The 19,714-nt window shown below is 40.0% G+C and overlaps 2 protein-coding genes across 2 annotated transcripts in view; one reads left to right on the top strand and one right to left on the bottom strand.

The window, feature by feature from the left end:
- Positions 1-7,277: 7,277 nt before the first annotated feature.
- LOC142142977 (barrier-to-autointegration factor-like protein) lies at positions 7,278-11,369 on the bottom strand. The gene is made up of 3 exons (XM_075200721.1): positions 11,314-11,369; positions 8,710-8,840; positions 7,278-7,551 (listed from the first exon to the last, which is right to left on the bottom strand). The coding sequence occupies exons 2-3, from the start codon at positions 8,833-8,835 to the stop codon at positions 7,402-7,404; spliced, it is 276 nt and encodes a 91-aa protein (XP_075056822.1). The 5' UTR covers positions 8,836-8,840; positions 11,314-11,369; the 3' UTR covers positions 7,278-7,401.
- A 152-nt stretch (positions 11,370-11,521) lies between these two features.
- The window catches only part of PYGB (glycogen phosphorylase B), a 64,724-nt gene continuing 56,531 nt past the window's right edge, over positions 11,522-19,714 (top strand). The window contains exon 1 of the mRNA XM_075203774.1: positions 11,522-11,656. Coding sequence (XP_075059875.1) covers positions 11,609-11,656 — 48 coding nt within the window. The 5' untranslated portion in view covers positions 11,522-11,608. The remainder of the gene's footprint in view (positions 11,657-19,714) is intronic.

The following is a 19,714-nucleotide window of genomic DNA, read 5'->3' as shown; positions in this document are numbered from 1 at the left end:
ATGCCATCAGATCTCACATGCTCCTTACTTACCTCACCCACCTCCCACCCTTAGCCGCTGGAGCCTGTGCAGACGAAGGAGGAAGAGCACACTATACACTCTCTTCCTTCTGTCCTGATTTGATTGTCTGTGCCCCTGTGGCTGCTCTCAGTCAGTTGAACAGCAGAGCTTTTTTACAATCTGTTCCTGCTGGCGACTGGAACACTTTCATGATGCTCCTAGCCAGGAGCCACATTTCAAAGCTCAAAGAGCCGCACTATAGGTTCTCCTTTATTGATATACTCTGTACTGTATAACTGTTTGCTAACTTGTTTAATTACCTTAGACCTTGTGTATTTTAGGCTCAAATATACCTCCTTACTTTTCCATGCAAAAAAAATAAATAAAATGTTTTTTTTTCTAAAACAAAAGACAGATATCGGGCAGAAAAGAAGACAAAGGGCCTGAGTCATTAAGGAGAGTAAAGCAAAAAAAATGAGTAAATGTTTTTTTGGGACAAACCATGTTATAATGCAAGGGGTGCAAACTAGTTTATCATTTATCATATAATGAAAATAGGGACTGCTTTTTTATGTAGCACACAGATACTTGATACTTATTTTTACACTGACATTTTAAGTTGATCTAGGACATGTTCTACCCCAATACCCTACTATAAATCTGTCCCCACATTTTAAATTTACCTCCCCCTTCAATGCAACATGGTTTTGCCCAGGTGTAAAGTTACTTTTTTATGCTTTGCTCGCCTTCATGACTCGGTCCCAAAGGCTGCTTTCAGAGAGCAATGCCCCGACTACTGGAATTTAAGAGCATGACATGGCTTGTTCTGACAAGTCATGTAAATGACATTACCCAGAAGTCTATTCTCCTTCTGCAGTTGATAATTTTTTAGAAAAAATAAACTAACTGCTTACATCTACTTATTGAAGATGGATCATATTCACATAACATATGGATCTGTACAATACAAATAATTATTACTATATTTCATCAGGTACAGCAGACCTTACATTAGAATGAGAGTTACTTACATCTCAGAAAAGCACTCAGCGGAGCTCAAAACCCAAAATTCACTTATTATGGTGCCTGAGCAGACATGGCTGGCGGTCACTTTCACAGATACCTGCCAAGGGAATTCTCCAAATGAGACATCGTTCATCGTAGAATCATAAGACATATCTTGTCGAACTCCACAACCTAACAGAATATAGAGAGCTTATCATTTACAAATCCTGCATTTTCCCCAACTGTATTCAAGGGACCAATAAAAAAGAAAAAAAAATTGGCATTATCAGCAATTTATGTAATTTTATTGTAGTTAGTATGTTCAAGCAGGTTTTACTGACATCAGGAGCATGGAGTCCAAACAGCAATTTTAAAACAGATGGGTCTATTTATGACACAGAGCGTATTATTCATGTTAATTGTAATTTCTTATCACAAAGATAAGAAATTAATAAATGTGCCAATTTCTTAAAGTTGATTAGACGAGACAGCAGCTACAATAATCGCAAAGGTTTGTTGCACTGCGCATGCACACTCATTAGGCCACGCATGTTCATAACACAATTAGCGATAGGATGGAGGTAGATCCGAAGATCCCTCTCCAGCATCGCAGGAGATGGCATTAGCAGTTGAGGACAAGCTAAATAGGTCCAGACCGCAGTCCCCAGTGAGAATAAAGGGGACTATGCAGATGCGGAACTAGCGAGCTGTGGGCCATGGGGCAGGGAGGCAGAGAGGAGGGAACTGGGGCCCCAACCCTCTGCATCTGCCATGCAGCGGCCCCATTATCTCCATGGGCCCTGGTGCTGCGCAGGCTAATGTTCAATAGCAAAATAATTTAATTTTACCTAAATGTCTGTTTCTGCTTGGTTTCAGGCTTGATAAATAGATCTCAGAGTGATACTAATTAGTTAAATAATACAGCTTAGAATAGGAAACTACTCTAAGAATGGGATGATGTGTGAATCATTTTTAAATAATCCCCGTTGTCTCCTAGTTTGGAAACATATGGTTCATCCAAGGCAAGCAGCAGATTTCTTGGATTAACAATGTTAATCCATGTTATCTTTTTATCAAGATTTTATCTTTTTTTAGACCAATTGGCAAAATATGCATTTTACGTCAATCACATACAAATAAAATAGACAACAGATAAAAAATTTGTATAGATGATAAATTATTGATTGAATGATCATATCACCCATTAACATGAAAAATATTTTCATATGTGACTAAGCGTTGAATGATCACATAATATGTCCTATTACCAGTATTTCTGACACTAGCAACTTGTTGATATTCAGCACAATAGGGTATGTGGTGCAACTCAACAATCAAAGTAACTTGTTTTTAATAAATTTGTTTTGTATTACACAATTATTGCAGGGTATCTTGCAGCAAAGTAAAATCCACCCACTATTATATTAAACATCTGAAAATGGTGCTGCGTGAGTTGTGGAGAAGCTCAAAGCAACGACGCTAAGCAAAGTGACATATCAGAATCCACATGTCAGACCTTATCATGAATAGGTCACAGCAGTGGAAAACCTATGCGGCAGCTATCAGGAAGGTATGGGAAACATTTACAATGTAGAACACATGAAGGAGTGGAAAAGGGTCACCCGGTGTAATAAATTCCATCACCCCTTTTTGTCACAGTGATGGCAGTGTGTTGTAAAACACAATATTGGCAAATATTAACATTTAAAGCTGGCCATGTCAGAAGCTAGGCATTCTGGGAAAATGAGAAAGACTTTCGCTAACACAAATGTCCGCCTCAGTTATACTACATATAATAAGCACCTGTTCAATGAGGTGGGAAGAGTTTAAGGCTAGGTATCCACTAATTGATTTGATTTTAAAAATGGAGGACAAAGCATTCTGGGGATGCTGAAATTGGGAAAAAATGTGTTCCATTGCCTGACCTGTTTACACACATTGCAGTAATGCCAGTAAGCTCATGTAATTTAACGCCAGTGGGTTGGGAATCATCTAATCTGAAGTAGTCTGCACGTACCAGCATTTTTATGACTTGCTTGCAAGACAATGAATTTCAGACTTCCAAAGTACTGAGCTTTCCTGTTTAATAGTATACATTAAAACATAATTCCCAACATTCCAGTACCTGGGAGCAGGGCAGGGGGCGTGTTCACATCACAATAGGAGCATGGCCCCACCCCAGAGGACTGTCTAGCACTAGGCTGCCCATTAGAAATCTTCCTTTTCCCTCCAAACATTGCAGCACCTGGTGGGCTGCACTCGTTTACCGCTGTTCTGCTATGTAGTGAACAGAGGACACCTCCCAGTGTTCCCACCCACGGAACAAACATGTCCTAAAATTGGGACTGTCCCAACAAAATCAGGACAGTTGGGAGGTATGTTAAGGGGATATTGTACTGAAAAATTATACATTTTATAAAACAAATGTTATGTATGGCTGTTCTTGCCAAGCTTTGCAGTTGAAAAGAATCATGTTAATGTTTTCACAACTAATTTTCCACTGCTGGTTGTCTTGAGTTAACAATTTTTTCCGCAGCAAAGCAAGAAATATGGAAGAGTCTATTTATTAATGTATGGGAAGAGAACTAGCTGAGCACAGGGCCATCTTTTCCATTGGGCACGATGGGCAGCTGCCCGGGGACCCCACGGGCAAGGGGGCCCCATAGGCAGGGCTCTTAATTAGAATAAATAATCCTGCAAAAGAAAAAACCTGCAAAAAAAAAACCTTCAAGGGTCACTGAGCAAGTACATCTATCTATCTCTATCTATATCTGTATTTCTATACATCTATATCTATATATATCTATATATATATGTAGGGGCCCCGGTGCACTGCTTTGCCCGGGGGCCCATAATGTTGTTAAGATGGCCCTGGCTGAGCAACCTAAAAGTATACCTTTAGCCTTTACACCATGGACACAACAATTGTTTTGGTAATTTATAGTGATTTGATAGGCTGCTCGCTCTTGAATATTCCTTTTGAGCCACTAAATGGATCCCTCCAATATGTATAGGGGAAAGGTAGACTTTAAGCACATATTTTAATAAACTTCTGACAAAAGTGAAAAATAAACCATAATTATGATGTATTTATAATATTTATGGGACATGTATAGGTATGTAGAAATGTTTGATACTTACTTCCAGAGACTTTCTTGACAGTTGTCCACATTAATAGAAGTGAATAGTAAAAAAGCAATAACTTCATTTTGTTGAAGATCATATAAGGTTAGTCTTCCTCATACTTCACTCGACAATCTATTGTAAGTATAGAGAAAAACAAAAAACAAACATGTTCTGGCTGCTTAATGACAATTGAGATATACTAATAACTAGGACAAGTGACTACAGTTTTCATACTGTAATAGCCAAACCTAGCGAACATGTGTGAACGCATAAACACTTACATGACTCTGTTCTCGCGGATAAGGGGTAGGAAAACAGAAGCCAGTTCTGTGACATCTTTCCCATTATGACATCATGCACAGCCTCTAGGCCTTGTTGAGACATTGACACCAGGTCAGAGAAATAGCATATGCTAGATGTAAAACATAAATAAGGAGCGATGGTATCTTTCTATGATTACTGAAGTTAAAGCAGCAACTCTTTCACTCTTGGTCATGCAGATGTGGTTGCATTGACTGCTGTCTGTCTAATCAACATATAGGTTTTGTAGAACTACTCCTAAAAATATTGAAATCCGTTTTAAACATGGATCAGGAAAGACCATTTATTCCTACACAGCAGATCCTATACACATAGAAAGCTTTAGACTTCTCTTAAAAAATACGTATTGAAGGGCTCTCCAAACGTTTTAAAACAAGAACAGTTTTAAAGTGAATCGGTCTCCAGCATATAGTGGAAGAGGCCACTTTGTGAGCTGAACTGATCAATATTTATGAGGATACAATTCCCTAGGAACCTGTGATATCCCTGAAACAAAAAGTGCCGCTGGTTTCCGTAGAATCTAGTAAATTGATAAGCCGCTTATCTCATTAATGCATCATTGTATAAGGATGACAAGAGGCATTATTGAAATCTGAAGTTTATTGTCTGCAGTTATCACAGTAATGATCTACAGTTTTTTTATACCATATAATTCTTCTTATATTTAGCCTACCCAACTGTTAGGTGTGCAGAAGGTACTAACCAGCATAATGATGGCAGACTGGAGGCCATATAGGCTCAGGCTTAGGGTTGCAGATACACAGGGGCGCCTAGCTGCATAAAAAGACTATCACTTAAACTATCGGTATATAGCACTTATTTCTCTCATACAATACATGACGGAGAACAGGTCCATGGACCTTTATACGTTAGAGAGGAAAAAGATAAAGTTGAGGAGCACAACAAGCAAAACTAAAAAGCATGTATTTTTTCAAATCTGATCAAATTAAAATATGTTAAACTATAAAATTAGACAAATTCTACATTTAATATAAAAAACAAACAGGAAACTTTCTTAGATTAAATTGAGCGCTCTGTTGTTCTACTGCTCCTCTTCAGTGAGTTAGGCTGGGTACACACTACAGAAAACTTTACCAACGACTGAAAGTCCAGATCACCATACCAATTCATTAGTCTTCAGATCTGTGCTCTTCATTTGTCATAACCATCTGCTGGAAAGATCGTGACTCTGTAAACTCTATGGAGATCTGCCCACACTGCCGGTCATGAGTGTATACACACTTCAGACTCTGCCCGACATTCTTCCATCATTCATAGTGATTTTTAGTCTGTTTATAAAATCAAATATAACTATACGATGTGCTTTGATATGATAAAACATGATGGTGGGAGTGCACACACTCATGCGATATCGTACCTAACAATTGTTTATCATGTGATTGGCGCGATAATCATGTGAAAAACCTGTAGTGTGTACCTAGTTTTACTGTATGTGGAAAGGTTTCAGCAACAAGCTACAGGTAATAAAAGGAAACTAACCAAGATACTAGACATAATTACATAACCTATTTAATAAATGCATCTCAAAGAGAAATGTAAAACAAAGAATGGATTGGATAGGACAGATATAACTTTGATCTCACAGAATCCAACTCTGATACCTTCACATTCCTGAGTCTGTTGAATTATACACACTGATGGATTCAGGGACAATAAGGGTGCTATTGGGCAACACTGTTGGGATTCCCAGTGTATATATATGTGACCATAAGATTGTGTTGAATGCCTTCTTGGGGTCGAGACTAAGCAGCATAGTATATGAACTTGAACTTTGAGCAACTATAATCATAGCTGCTACTGCTACCCGGTTACCTTTTACTGAATGGCGACCTCTCTTGTGATCATAATTTTTGGTAGAATTTTAAAATAAATATTGAGAAGTGTGATAGCTCTGTAAGAAACCACCAGCTGGGGGTCTTTGGTAGGAAAATAGTGAGTGCCTCATTAAAGGTGGGATGGTTTGGGTTATATCTATAAATTGATTGGTACAACTCCAATAATGTTGGTATTCTTATGTTGGGTCAATTTATAATAATCACTAATGAGCCTACAGGTCTTTTATTGTGAACTTATTTATGTCCATATCCAATAACTCTCTCTGGGCTTATGACAATTTTGGGAGGCATGCTTCTTCCATTCATTTTTCTTGCAAAGAGGGGTCAGCCGGATCAGTCTGATAAAGATTTTCATAGTATGTCTGAAATTGCTCAGCGATATTATTAGTTTTAGTGTATAGTATTCCTGGTTGTGGGTCTCTAATGGCTGTTCTATTGCTCTTTCTTTTCCAAGCTTTAGAAACGTCAGCTAGAACTCTTCCCAGCTTGTTCCCTAGTAAAGGTATTTCTTTATCTCCTTTTTAATCACCATTTGTTTTGGCTTCCACAAATTAATCCAGCAAACTCCAGACACCAAGGGAATTTCAGCTGTTGCCATATTTCCTGCACATCCTGATAAATTAATAAGGTTATTGCAATTGCTCTGGATTCTTTATAGTTCTGAGCACAAGAAAGGAACAACAGTGAGACTATACACAGAATGATTGTCAGTGCTGATATACTGATCACTATGCCCCTCTACTCCACCCAAAACAAATCCTGACTGTTTATGGGTGTGCGCGCAAATTGTTAGACCAAAACCTGCCGGTTTGCAGTCATCAGCTGACTGCATTAATTGTGGCCCATATAACTAAGTTGTTCTGCATGAGCTCTGGGCTGTCAACACACAAATGTGGTGAAAATGGACATGGGGATGTTATATATACTTGTGCCATTGGCCCTCAAGGATGTAAACTAAATGGATAGATATCACTTTCTACATTTATTTTTTATTAATCTATGAACAATGTATGAAACACAGTGAAGTAAACTGCATGTAAAAACTTTAACACAGAAAAGAGACTTTGTAGATAAATATGTAGACAACAGAACATCATAGGAAAGAAGAACACCATTCCTTCAGACAGGATGAACACAACTCTGCTTGGCGGGCATTGGCCCCACATGCGTCCTTTAGCCAGTCTTTAAAGAGATCATCCGCATCTTTCCTTAAAACAAGAAACTGTCCCAGAAGCACATACGCCTATACAAAAGAAAACAAAAACAATATATATATAAATTAACACCGCACTGCAAAACGTTTTACTATATTCAAAAAAAAAAAAAAAAAAAGTTTTATAGTTATACACTTCCTAAACTCGTACACTCAAGCGTTGATAAAATGCATGTTAAATATGTAGACAAAAACTTGTCCTCAAAGTTCCCTTTTTTAGCACTATGTACTTAATAAACATTACTCATAGAACTGCATTATATTGTAATGAGTTATCACTGGTGAACACGGCAGGCAGTGTTAAAATTGGCACAAAATTAAGTGAATCCTTGTCATAAAATATGTGACCCGTGTGTGTGTTAGGGAATTTAGACTGTAAGCTCCAATGGGGCAGGGACTGATGTGAATGATTTCACTGTACAGCGTTGCAGAATTAGTGGTGCTATATAAATAACTGATGATGATGAGGATGTGTTCACAGGACCATTCCATTAATCATACTTGCCAACACTCCCGGAGTGTCCGGGAGACTCCGGAAATTCGGGTGGGTCTCCAGGAGTGCAGGCAAGTATCCCACATACGACAACTTGTTCGTCAAAATAACACGATTTGCAGTGAATCGCGTCATTTTGGCCCCGCCCCTCAACAAACATCATTTTGTCATTGGGGGCGGGACCAAAATGACACGATTGACCGCGCCCCGACCCTCCCACCCCTGCCAGGGATCTCCCAGAATTAACTTTATTTAACAGCATTACAGTGCATCTGCCAGGCTTTAAGAAGGGGTGTGCAATATGTGATATTAACGCCTGTATGTACAAGACCTTACAAATTTGCAGCCCTCCACCTAGAAAAAACATGAACTGGCATTCCCTTATCTCTACAGCCTACTGATTGAAATCTTCCATGAAAATGCTTAAACATTCGCAGAGAATTCTGTAGCAACATTACAGAGTGAGGCTTAACCATGTTATGTCTACTGTTGCGAATAGGAGGATGTTTGGTGAATGTATGTACTGTATAACTACACACATTTTATTCATTTCATCTATAACAATTTTAGCTTTTAATTCCAATGCATTATGATAAACTGAAAGCTCAGACAGTACATTTTAGAGGGAGTAGGCCAGGGCATTATAATTAGAGCATGTTACTCAGCTTATCTATAGATATAAGTAAATATGTTACCTTATCAAAACCTTGCTCTTCTAATTTGCTACCAAGGACTTCTCCAATACCAGACAAAGCCGTAATGGGTTTATCGCCCATGGGCTCAGACACAAATTCTCGATGCTTCTGCGAGGTATGAGACATGGTTTCTGTGGACAGGACAAGCAGCAATAAGAGCTTAGTTATATTTTCCTTGGCTGAGCTTTCTTAGCTCAACAATGAATTGAAGTTAGCAATAAGAGATGGTCAGCCAGCACTACAATTGTATTCACATACCCGTCGACATTTGCTTGCTACCCCCCCGACATATATCCCGGCCTTTCAATATTCAAAAGGAAAGGTTCTATGTCCGACCTCAGCTGACTTTGGCTTGTCCAATTAGAGTCCACAAACCTAAAGAAAGAACTACCAGGGGGGTGCTGCTACTATGGAGTCCTGTTTTACCTGTCAAAGCCCCATTTATACATTTCACCATTGGATTTTACAAGGTGGAACCCTCTTAAACAGGCCTGTCCAACCTGCGGCCCTCCAGATGTTGTGAAACTACAAGTCCCAGCATGCCCTTCCAGCTATCAACAGGTTGTCTACTGGCAAAGCATGCTGGGGCTTGTAGTTTTACAGCACCTGGAGGGCCACAGGTTGGACAGGCCTGCTCTAAAATATTGCTATGGGGTCTATAAATGTCTAGTTATGCCACTGCCACAAACCATGAGATTTTGATAAAAGCACTCTGAAGCATGGGTGTACTCACCCTTGTTAAAGCAGATTCTTTAAATTATGTACAACTCATATCACTGAAATGTAAAACATCCTACAAGCTGTTCCCTGTAGTTAAGCAAATAGTTTGGTTTCATTGGACTTCTTGATTGTTCCCGTTTTGGTCTAACACACTGCTGGCTATAGAGCGCACATAGTGCCTGTTCTAATAGGGGAAACAATGGTTTATTATATTATAATAGAACTCTGCTGGGCTCCAAGTAAAAGCAGCCGGGTGGAGTACCAGGGAAATTGGTGCTGGGGAGAACACTGAGAAACCTGCACTGTGTCCAAACAGATTTTCCACTATTCTCAACAAGATATCCAGGATGAAGCACCGCCATTGAGACAACTAAGAGCTATTGTCATGATTGTTTCAATCAACACCTTCAGAATTAGAGGATATCATCTAATAATGGAGGGAAGTAAATCTACTTATACATGTTGTGCTATAAATGAACTAATCAAAACAGTCTGTGTTTCTGTACAAGCGGTGAAACTTGCTCAATTTTAAGCCCAATTTGAGGATTATGAATACAGAACAGCAGGAATATACTGACTGTCAGGGTAAACTGGAATTTGTTGTTCTACAATAGATGAAGAGTTTCTGATCTCTGATAAATAATAAATGCCACAAATATTAAGCAAAGAAAAATTCAATTTTTTTTTTAGGGTTCATTCAGATAAGCATACTCCTTCCATGCATGATCCATCTAGTGGGTATAGAGGTCAATTATATGCTTTGTAAATCAGAATATGGTGTAAAAGTTTGCATACACATTTCATATCAGTATAAACTCCTTAGTCCAGTGGATCCCAAACTTTCTCAGTTCAAGGCACCCTTAGGGTCTCCATAATTGTTTTCAAGGCACCCCTAAGCCAAAATAATTACCAAGTAGTCCCGTGTCTTGCTTACCACGGGCCCTTGCCGCGGCACCCCTGTGAGATCTCCGCAACACCCCAGGGAGCCAAGGCGCAGTTTGGGAACCACTGCCTTAGTCTGTTTCTTATTTCATTCAGCTCTACAAAGTACTGCATATGAATATGAACACCAAGGGGGGAATTCAATTAGCCGCCAGGGCTGCCACACATTGCTGGCCAATATAGTACAAAATTTGAGAAAAACCACTCAGGAGTGTATCTGGGGACTGTTGTGGAGACACATGGCTGCATCTCACAGCTAATTGGAATTTCTCCCTAAATTTGCTTCCATTTGAAGAAACACGCTTGTCTGAACAAATTCTATGGTACACATGCCTGCAAGGAATCTATGAATTTTAATTGCAATCTTTCTTTGTATAATTCGTGCATACACAGGACAATCTAAATATGATAAATATGATATAGTGATCTTATGCATAAAATAGATCATTAACCAATTAATCTGCCCCCATACACATAACAAAAGAAACATTTTCTAGAGCTAGGTTTTAAACTTGGATGATCATATTTCTTAAACATCTTCTCAATTAAGATCTTTCAAATTCCACACACATAGAAATAATAGTAAGATCTCATTGTGAAAATAATAATAATTATTGTGTGTGAGCACCATTGCAGAACTTTTTTTTTTTTTTTAGGACTTTTAGTAGTATATTCTGACCAACATGCCGAGTAACACTAGGACACTAGTTTGTAGACAATTGTTATAAACTTTCAAGTTGTAGATAAAGAACACTTAAAACACTGGTGTTTAAGGCAATAAGATATATAGCTACAACAGACACCTGCGTTTTAGAGATCACTGTTTGTAAGGTAAGACATAAACCTGCTGTGTCTGATATGGAGAGAGCTGGGCCTCCAGATCTACATATAAGACCAGCTGGAAGCGCACCAGGGACCTGCCGCCCTGCACACGTGCATTACCTGCAGCGATGAATGCGAGCCACAATACGCCACGCCTCCTTTCTGGGCTATTTAAACGCCAGTTCTGATGTCACCACTGTGAGGACCAATGAAAAACAAACTTCAAAGACGGACAGAAAGTCTGCCTAGCAACTCAGTTGTCTCCCTCTAAGAAGATGGGACCTGGAGACATGGCCACATGTTGTGTGACAACTAGTTACTGACCGGCCTTCCCCTTCATGCATCCATCGCCTTAAAGGGAAGTAATACTGATATGAAACGAAGCTAATCAAATCATGATGACAAGGGACACTAAATGGCTCTATACGATTGTGTGGCCGATATTTCAGTCTCAGCAAGCAAGGTGATTGTATGTATGTATACTTTATAGGCCAGAATGATCTGCAATTTATGTAGAGTGATATAAATTGTAATCCTATAAAAGGTACGTATTTTGTTTGTAAAGAAAATGTAGGAGGAAAGTTACTAAGCAGCAAATTGCTACAATCACAGATCCAAACATCAAGATTTACTATCCAACGGTTTGGCACTTGAAAACAAAAACCGCTTCCAATGTGATGAGGTTTGCAAATCCTTAAACCGCCAACGTACGTTTTTACCCCTTTCATTTTTTACAAGGCCAGTGCTACTCAGCATTGAGCATGATCCAGATTCGCTAGGGGAAGGGGGGAAGGTGGGTAGAAAAAAAAATATTGGTCCCCTACACCTATGGAGTACATTGAGTAGTACTGGGGCCCTTCTAGTGCCCATGTCCTGTGGGCACCAAGGTAATACTCTTAATTATGCTTGTTCTTGTAGCACTACAACTGCAAGTATCAGGGCCTTATAAAGGGTTCATGCTGCTCTTGCCTAAAACGTTCATAGCGTCGCCTCCCTCACTTTCCACTCCAGGCTACTATGCGTTAGGTAAAAACAAATTCGTCCTTATTTTAAAATTGAACTCCCTTCATTTCCCCCCCAACCAATATTTATGTTCCCGTGTTTTCAAAACTCAGCTTCGCTTGGCTCTTTTAATGGGTCACGGCAATCTTTGTCACTCTTTTATCTCATTTGGTTTTTATTCAAATCAGAAGTGTATAGCAGAACGAGCTCTACTGAGGGTGAAAGTGGCTGTCTCATCTGCACCTGTCACCATGGTTGCTACTTCTACTCGCATATCCTCAAGCGCCCGCCCAAGGATGACTCGTTGTCTTCAGTCTTTACAACATTAAGATTAAAAACTACATTTTTCATTCATGTTTTATTTTTACTTTGGAGAACAACTATATGTCTTATATTTTGAAATTAATTTCAGTTTATACCTCTCCCTGCCACAATTTTGCACCATATAAAATTTTGCTCCCACCCTCCCCCTTAAAGCCTAGCGCCCTAGCCTGCAGCCTAGTCAGCCAATTGGATAATCAGGCCTTGGTGAATATGCACATGAACGCAAGTGCTTACTGTTACCTGTGATGCCACAATAGCATGCACTGCAAGTGTTAACACCATTTATACTTAAATAAATAACAATGCCCCCATTGATAAATAAAAACATAAAATTGCTTGCTTATTGATAAATAAGTATTAATGCCCCTGTTGATAAACAATAGTGTCCACGTTGACAATTATGAAAACATTAGTGTACCCATTTATAGAGCTCCCATTTATAATGAAATATAGATTAGTGTCCCCATTGATAAACAAGTAATTGTTGATAAATAACAGTCCCTTTTTAATGAAGAAATGAATATGGCCCACATAATTTATAAGTAAAACTTACCTTGCTGCTAAATACCTAAAATCTTCATTTCTTGTTCCGATTATCTGGTAATCCAAAGAGAAGATGGGAAAAAACAACTATGGATGGAACAGACCGCGCTACTGAGGAACCGCTAAGGCACAATAAATTAAACTCCGGTGAGCCCGGCAACTTAAATACCAAGCAGTCAATAAGCAGCAGGCCTCTTATACCTCTCAGCCAATCACAGATAAGTTAAAAGCATGGGGGTTAATGGAGTGTCCAAACAAGTGGTTATTACCACCAAACATCAAATGGAATCACTAGTGTAAGGATAATATCACACAGGACTACAAAATACCAGTGTTTTGTAGCTGAATAAATGTGTTGTTCAAACTCTGCAATTTCCTTCTATTATATTCTATGTAGATTCTGAATTAGTCTTACATAAGTATTTCCATCTCTACTTGAGCATTTTGCAGATATTCATTCCACAGTGATTTAACTGTCAAAACACAGTATGCAACAATTCGATAGTGGAACTGCTATGATGGCATTCCCCATTCACATCAATATTATGCTGAGTGAGCATATGTCAGCATAGGTTTGGAATGTCATGGTTGCTTGTTTAAAAAATGGTGGCGTTCTAAAGCGCCCATGTGACTGCATATTTGCTCTGAGTGTTTTTACTTTGTTAATCTCCGCTGAAGAATGTCATTCATTCTAATGTGAGTATGAGAATTTATTGCTATTTTTAGACTAGCAACAAGCAGCATTTGGATTGATTGTAGCTACGAAAATACATCAATCTGACACTAACCTAAGTGTATAATATGATATCAGTCAGTGCTGATGTTTTCTATAAGGCCAGACCACATTTGACATGATAGGACTATGTTGGTTACAGTTGGAAAAACTTAAAGGCCTTCTCCTATAAAAGGATACATTCATTAACATGCTTCAAAGCTGCACTGCAGCATAGTATAATATGCACTTTACAAAATGCTTTGATAGACATTCCCATAGAAATCCATTGTATTTTGCAGAGCTCTAACAATTATGAGCACTGCAGGTGACTTCAAACTTGATGTGAACCAAATGCTTGTTGGAAAGTGTATGTGTAGGGGTCCACACTGTTGTTTAGAACCCCACTATTTACTAGGCTTTGCTGAACGCCCATTAAACAACTGATTTTAGCACTCGAGTACAAGATCAAATTAGGTGTACTAGTATATTTTCTGTTTTTTGTTTTCCAGTCAGGGCCGGTGCTAGCCTCCATGGCGCCCTAGGCAATTTTACAAAATCGGCGCCCCACTCCCCCCCCCCCACAACAATCGGCGCCCTCCTCCCCCCTCTCCCCGTCTTTCCTTACCTCACCACCGCCGCCTCTCTGCTCCGTCTCCTCCCCTCCACTCACTGACACTAGTGAGTGGAGGGGAGGAGACGGAGCAGAGAGGCTGCGGTGGTGAGCAATAGCCTCTTCCCCCCTCCCCTGTGCATCTGAATGCTGTGCGGCGGCCGTGACAGGTATGGTCAGCGGTCGCCGCACAGTTTTAAAGTAATTTTCATTCTGGAGGGCGCCCTCCAGAGCCCGGCGCCCTAGGCAACTGCCTAACCTTGCCTAATGGGAGCGCCGGGCCTGTTTCCAGTACGCATATATCTAAGTTTTCTTACCAATTCATGACCAATATATTTATTTTATTTGGCTATAATGGGGGAAAGAAGAGTATAAGTAACCAAAAAATGTAACATAGTCATCAATCAATTCTTTGTTATTTATACACAGGCAATGAAATTCATGAAATATCTACCGACATTTATTTAGTTACTTCTTAAATTCAGAGCGTTAACAAGTATGCAGTGGTTATAGGGGTGCCAGAGAGCAGCAGCATCACTAAGGATGAATCATAGGCCTTCCTCAAGATTTGGAAATCCTCTCTGCTTCCTGCAATGTGATTGTGCAATGGGGGTAATTCTCAGCATCTGCCAAACTTGTCTTGGATGGTACAGCCTAGTGAAAAAGGTGTGTGGCACTCTGGAAGGGGTGAGGTGAAATATTTTGCATCACCTTGCCTTGTCTCCCTTCCCTTTACATTTAAAACATGGGCAGCATGGTGGCTTAGTGGTTAGCACATCTGCCTCACAGCCCAACCATGGTCTTATCTTTGTGGAGTTTGTATGTTCTCCCCATGTTTGCGTGTATTTCCTCTGGGTGCTCCGGTTTCCTCCCACACTCCAAGTAACTATTAGTAGGTTAAATGGTTGCTATCAAAATTGACCTTAGCATCTCTCGGTCTGTGTGTGTGTGTTAGAGAATTTAGACTGTAAGCACCTATGGGGCAGGGACTGATGTGAATGAGTTCTCTGTACAGCGCTGTGGAATTAGTGGTGCTATATAAATAAACGGTGATGATGAAACATGGAGTTGGGGTTGTAATGATTAAACCCTGGTTTGATGTGTGTTTTTAGCATTTAACATTTTTTATCCCCAACAAGGAAAAACGATTTGTTTATGTGTTTGTTTGTTTGTTGTCGTTTCATAACAAGAGTATGTGTTACATGCTAAACATAAGCTTGAATGCAATTGACAACTAAACCATATATAACATATTAACGTGTGGGAGAGGTGCCCTAGGTCTTAGAAAACCTAAAGTCTTTTTTATGATTGCGTAAAATTGCAAAACCAGATGGCAGGGGTACTTCATGAATTTAGTGGTCCTGTCACTGTGTGCAAGAGTAGTGCTTGCCCCACTCCCATATGTGAAAAAGGGAGAATGGTGTGGGAACATGTGTTACATATGACATCCCCACTTTCCCTTGTTACATAAGCTCCACCACCATTCTCACTTGTGTCTCCACTCCCCAAAAGAGGGACAGAGATGGCAACAGCAATGGCAGTTACAGCAATGAGACATTAACTCATTGGGCCTGATTCATTAAGGCAAGCAAAGCAAAATAAGGAGTACATCTTTTCCTGGACAAACCATGTTACAATGTAACGGGTGCATATTAGTTTATTATTTTGAACGAAAGGACAATATTGGCTGTTATTTCATGTAGCACACAAACACTTGATAGGTTTAGTTTTACACTGAAATTTAAAGTTGATCTAGGACATTCCCTACCCCAACTTTAAATCTGTTGCCACATTTTAAATTTACCTCCCCTCCAAAGCAGCATGGTTGTGCCAAGGTGCAAATTTTTTTTTTTTTGCTTTGTCTGCCGTAATGAATAGGACTATTGGGCTCAGTAGCCTGGGAAGTTATTAAGCTGATATTTTAAACACCCTGTCCTTGGCTTGATTGCACTCCTAGGCATGTCTTTTCCCACTGCCTTCGGAAATGTTTATATTTGTGGGATGGTGAATATGTGGGACGTGGGCATAGAGCTGAAGATAAAATGCAGCCATCTCTAACTGGCGCCAACATGCCATACTAATGTCAGGTGAGCGGAGCAACATTTTGCTCCATGTGATGGTAAGAACTAGACTGGGGTGAGTCAAAGTATCCAATAGAAAATGCTGGATAGCCACAGCAGTGCACGATTCTGAATCCAAATGTAAAAATTTGATTTCATTATGTAATTAGATATTCTAATGAAATTAAAGGAGAGAATAGTACCTGTTTTAGTGGGTGTCAGCAGAGCCATTCTAGCCCTACAAAGCTCTACTTTTTACACGACCTCTGTGGTGCTTACCATGACGGGCAGTGGGACGCCTCTTCTAGGCTCAATACATAATGTGAGTGCATATATGTACACATTAACAAGTCTAAACAAAACACTACATTGTACAATTGTGATATTATAAATATACACAGTCCTGATATCTTCTTTATCCCGTGGTTTAAGATATATATGAGGCTCCAATAAGTGATTACTGGAGGAAGTGGTTCAAAATTGACAGTAGACAATTCTGTTAGGTAATGTTTTCACGTTTGCCGATATGTGTATTAATATTAAGGTCTGCAACCCACATTGAATACTGATTGTAATAACATGCTGGGATGACAATAACCAGTCTACTGCCGGATGTGGCAACTGAAATGGTGCCCTTCTCTTCATGTACAAGAACTACATTTATGTGTAACCCCTGTCACTGTGTGTGGTTCCATGGTGCATCGGTGGGTGATGCACTTCCTTACTTGAGCATTCCTTTGCCCTGGCTAGCACTTGGGTATGGGCAAAAGTAACCAGAATGACCATGCACATGTGGGTTTTATAGCAGTGTCGGTTAAGTGGGGATCACATGGTGGTGCAGTGCCATAGTCTCAGTGTGTTGGGGGCCAGACCATCTCTATTACAAAATATAACTCTTTATTTACATACCTCTTCTCTCCAGCACAATACTTGAATTGCAAATAACGCTAAAATAAATAATGTACAGCTCCTGTCTTCCCCAGCACAGATCATGGTCAGATACTAAGAATATGGTGGCATCACATACATGTCCACATACTCCTCCTGCACAAAGATTAAACATATCACAGTATGTTGTTAGGACAGTTCACATTGCTTCTAACTCCTCCTGAGCAAATGTAATCACAGTCACAAAACTCTATTCAGTTGCATAATTTCAATTTGAGCAAAATCACAGTTCTTAAGTAATTTGTTTCCGAACACAATATGTACATGATATTACATTCCAGGTCATCCTGGGTATTGTGGTTCCACACATCCACTTTCAGATTGCATGTCAGCCTCCCCATGCTCTCTGAGTGCAGGCATGCTTGTACCCCATCTTCTGCTCAATGTACTTGTTCGTAGTGCAGCTCTCTGACAGGCTGCGTTCTCTTTCTTTCAACACCGTCCAGCTCACTTTTCCTGTAGCGATCATGGTTATTACCCTTCCTCGGTGGGGATGACATCCCTTGGGCTGTAACACATTCTCACTGTGCTCTCTCTGCCCCTCCTGGGATTCTCACACACACGGATTGTGTGGGCGCTGGCACCCTCTCTGTCCAGGGCACTCTCAGCCTTGCTTGGTAGATCTGACACCCTCTCTACTGTCCTCTAGCTGCCTCTTCACTTTAGTGTCTATTTACATGGGGACTCTATATGGCAGATCCTCAATGCTGCCACTATTGGCTCCACACTACTTTGGCAGGAACCCCTTTCTTTATTGGGCCCCCCAGTATTTTACTCACAAGGGCTCTTCTTTATTATTATGGGGACTCTTACTCCTTGTGGCTCCCTGAACTTGGGGTCTCCTTCCCCTCTTTATATGCAGCCACGCTCTGAGGTGTTTTCTCTCTCACATCTGTCCCAGGACCATCTTAATATCATTATAGGCCCCCAGGCACAGCAGTGCGGAGCCTACCTACACAACCACTCACAGGAATAAACGTGTACATTATCAATAAAATTAAGCTTATATTTATTGGTACCTCCAACAAAATCAGTGTTCAAACATTAAAAAACATGCTGTACAGCAGAGATTAATCCACACAAACGTTTGGACAATATAACATGGGCCTTGAAGTTGAAAAACAAGAAATTCAACATAAAAATGATTCTCAAATCATACAGACGGAGATGGCACAGTACAAAATTACTATGAATTATATATTATTATTAAGTGTTCAACCAGAGGAGGGCTGGCAAATTTTAGCCTGGGGGCAAGTCCTGACTCAGCAGCCTATTTTAAAGGAAATAAAATGCAGGTGGCCTAGCCCAAGGTAGCCCACTATGGGACTGGCCCAAGGTAGCCCACTATGGGACTGGCCCAAGGGGCAGGTGTCCCCCAGCCCCTGTGTTCAACACAAACATTTGCGAAATTTCTTTGCAGGGAATTGTTTTATTATTGGCTTGAAGTCAATGGTCTTAAGGATGTAATTTTCCATACACATGATTGGTCCACCTAAACGTTTTAATAAAGAGGGTTTGAAAGGCTCTGAATAAATCTCCAGAAACAATATACTGAAAAGTTGTCAAGCCTATGGGACCCCGGTTGTGGGGCCCCGGGGCAACTGCCCAGCGTGCACATGTGTTAAGACGACTTTGATCTGTCCCATTTCGCTCATATTGTCTCATTTATTATGTACTTGGCCCCTCATGTCAGCAGGACACGGACTCTCTCCCATATTTTCTGGGGTTTCTGGGACCTCCTCCCCTCCTTCCCAGCTCCCTGGTTGTCACTCTCTCACCACACATTTCTCATCAGCTCATACCAGCTTTATATTGTTAGCAACTGTTCCTGGTGTGTCTCCTCTGGGTCATAGTGCTGGGGCCACACATTCAGTCAAGGGGATCTGTGAATAACGCCAGAGGGGGGCGTTACATATGTAGAAACATTTTTACTGCTAAAAGATAAATATTGTCACTTATCTTTGTTAGATCTACCAACAAGATAGAATCCACATTTAGGCCCTTGTATGAAAAAATTAGCAAATTCTTTTTTTTTTATCTGTTTATTTACAACAGCAGAAATCAAACACAGCAAACATGAATTACGGGAACATTTTGTTGCCCTCTAAAACATCCTGCTGGAGAATGATGATTAGGTACTTTGCTTCCTTCACAAGTATATACATAAAATAATGTAACTTCTGTCTAATAAAATTTGTATTTATTGGGAGTGACTGTGACATTGGGATAGAGGGAGTAGGAATAGTGTTGAAGATCTGTAAACAAAAAGAGTTTACATTCACAGCTGTAATGTACCCGTTTGGCATGACTTCTGGCAAA

The sequence above is a fragment of the Mixophyes fleayi genome, chromosome 3, assembly GCF_038048845.1.
Source record: "Mixophyes fleayi isolate aMixFle1 chromosome 3, aMixFle1.hap1, whole genome shotgun sequence".
Classification (NCBI taxonomy): Eukaryota; Metazoa; Chordata; class Amphibia; order Anura; family Limnodynastidae; genus Mixophyes; species Mixophyes fleayi.
This window is presented reverse-complemented; position numbering and strand designations above follow the sequence as displayed.

What these genes read in the sequence shown, in the direction of transcription:
- LOC142142977 (XM_075200721.1), bottom strand. Translation starts at nt 8,835, where the DNA reads ATGTCTCATACCTCGCAGAAGCATCGAGAATTTGTGTCTGAGCCCATG. An exon ending in AAGAGCAAGGTTTTGATAAG is followed by an intron (nt 7,552 to 8,709) that starts GTAACATATTTA and finishes TCTTTTGTATAG; the next exon opens with GCGTATGTGCTTCTGGGACA.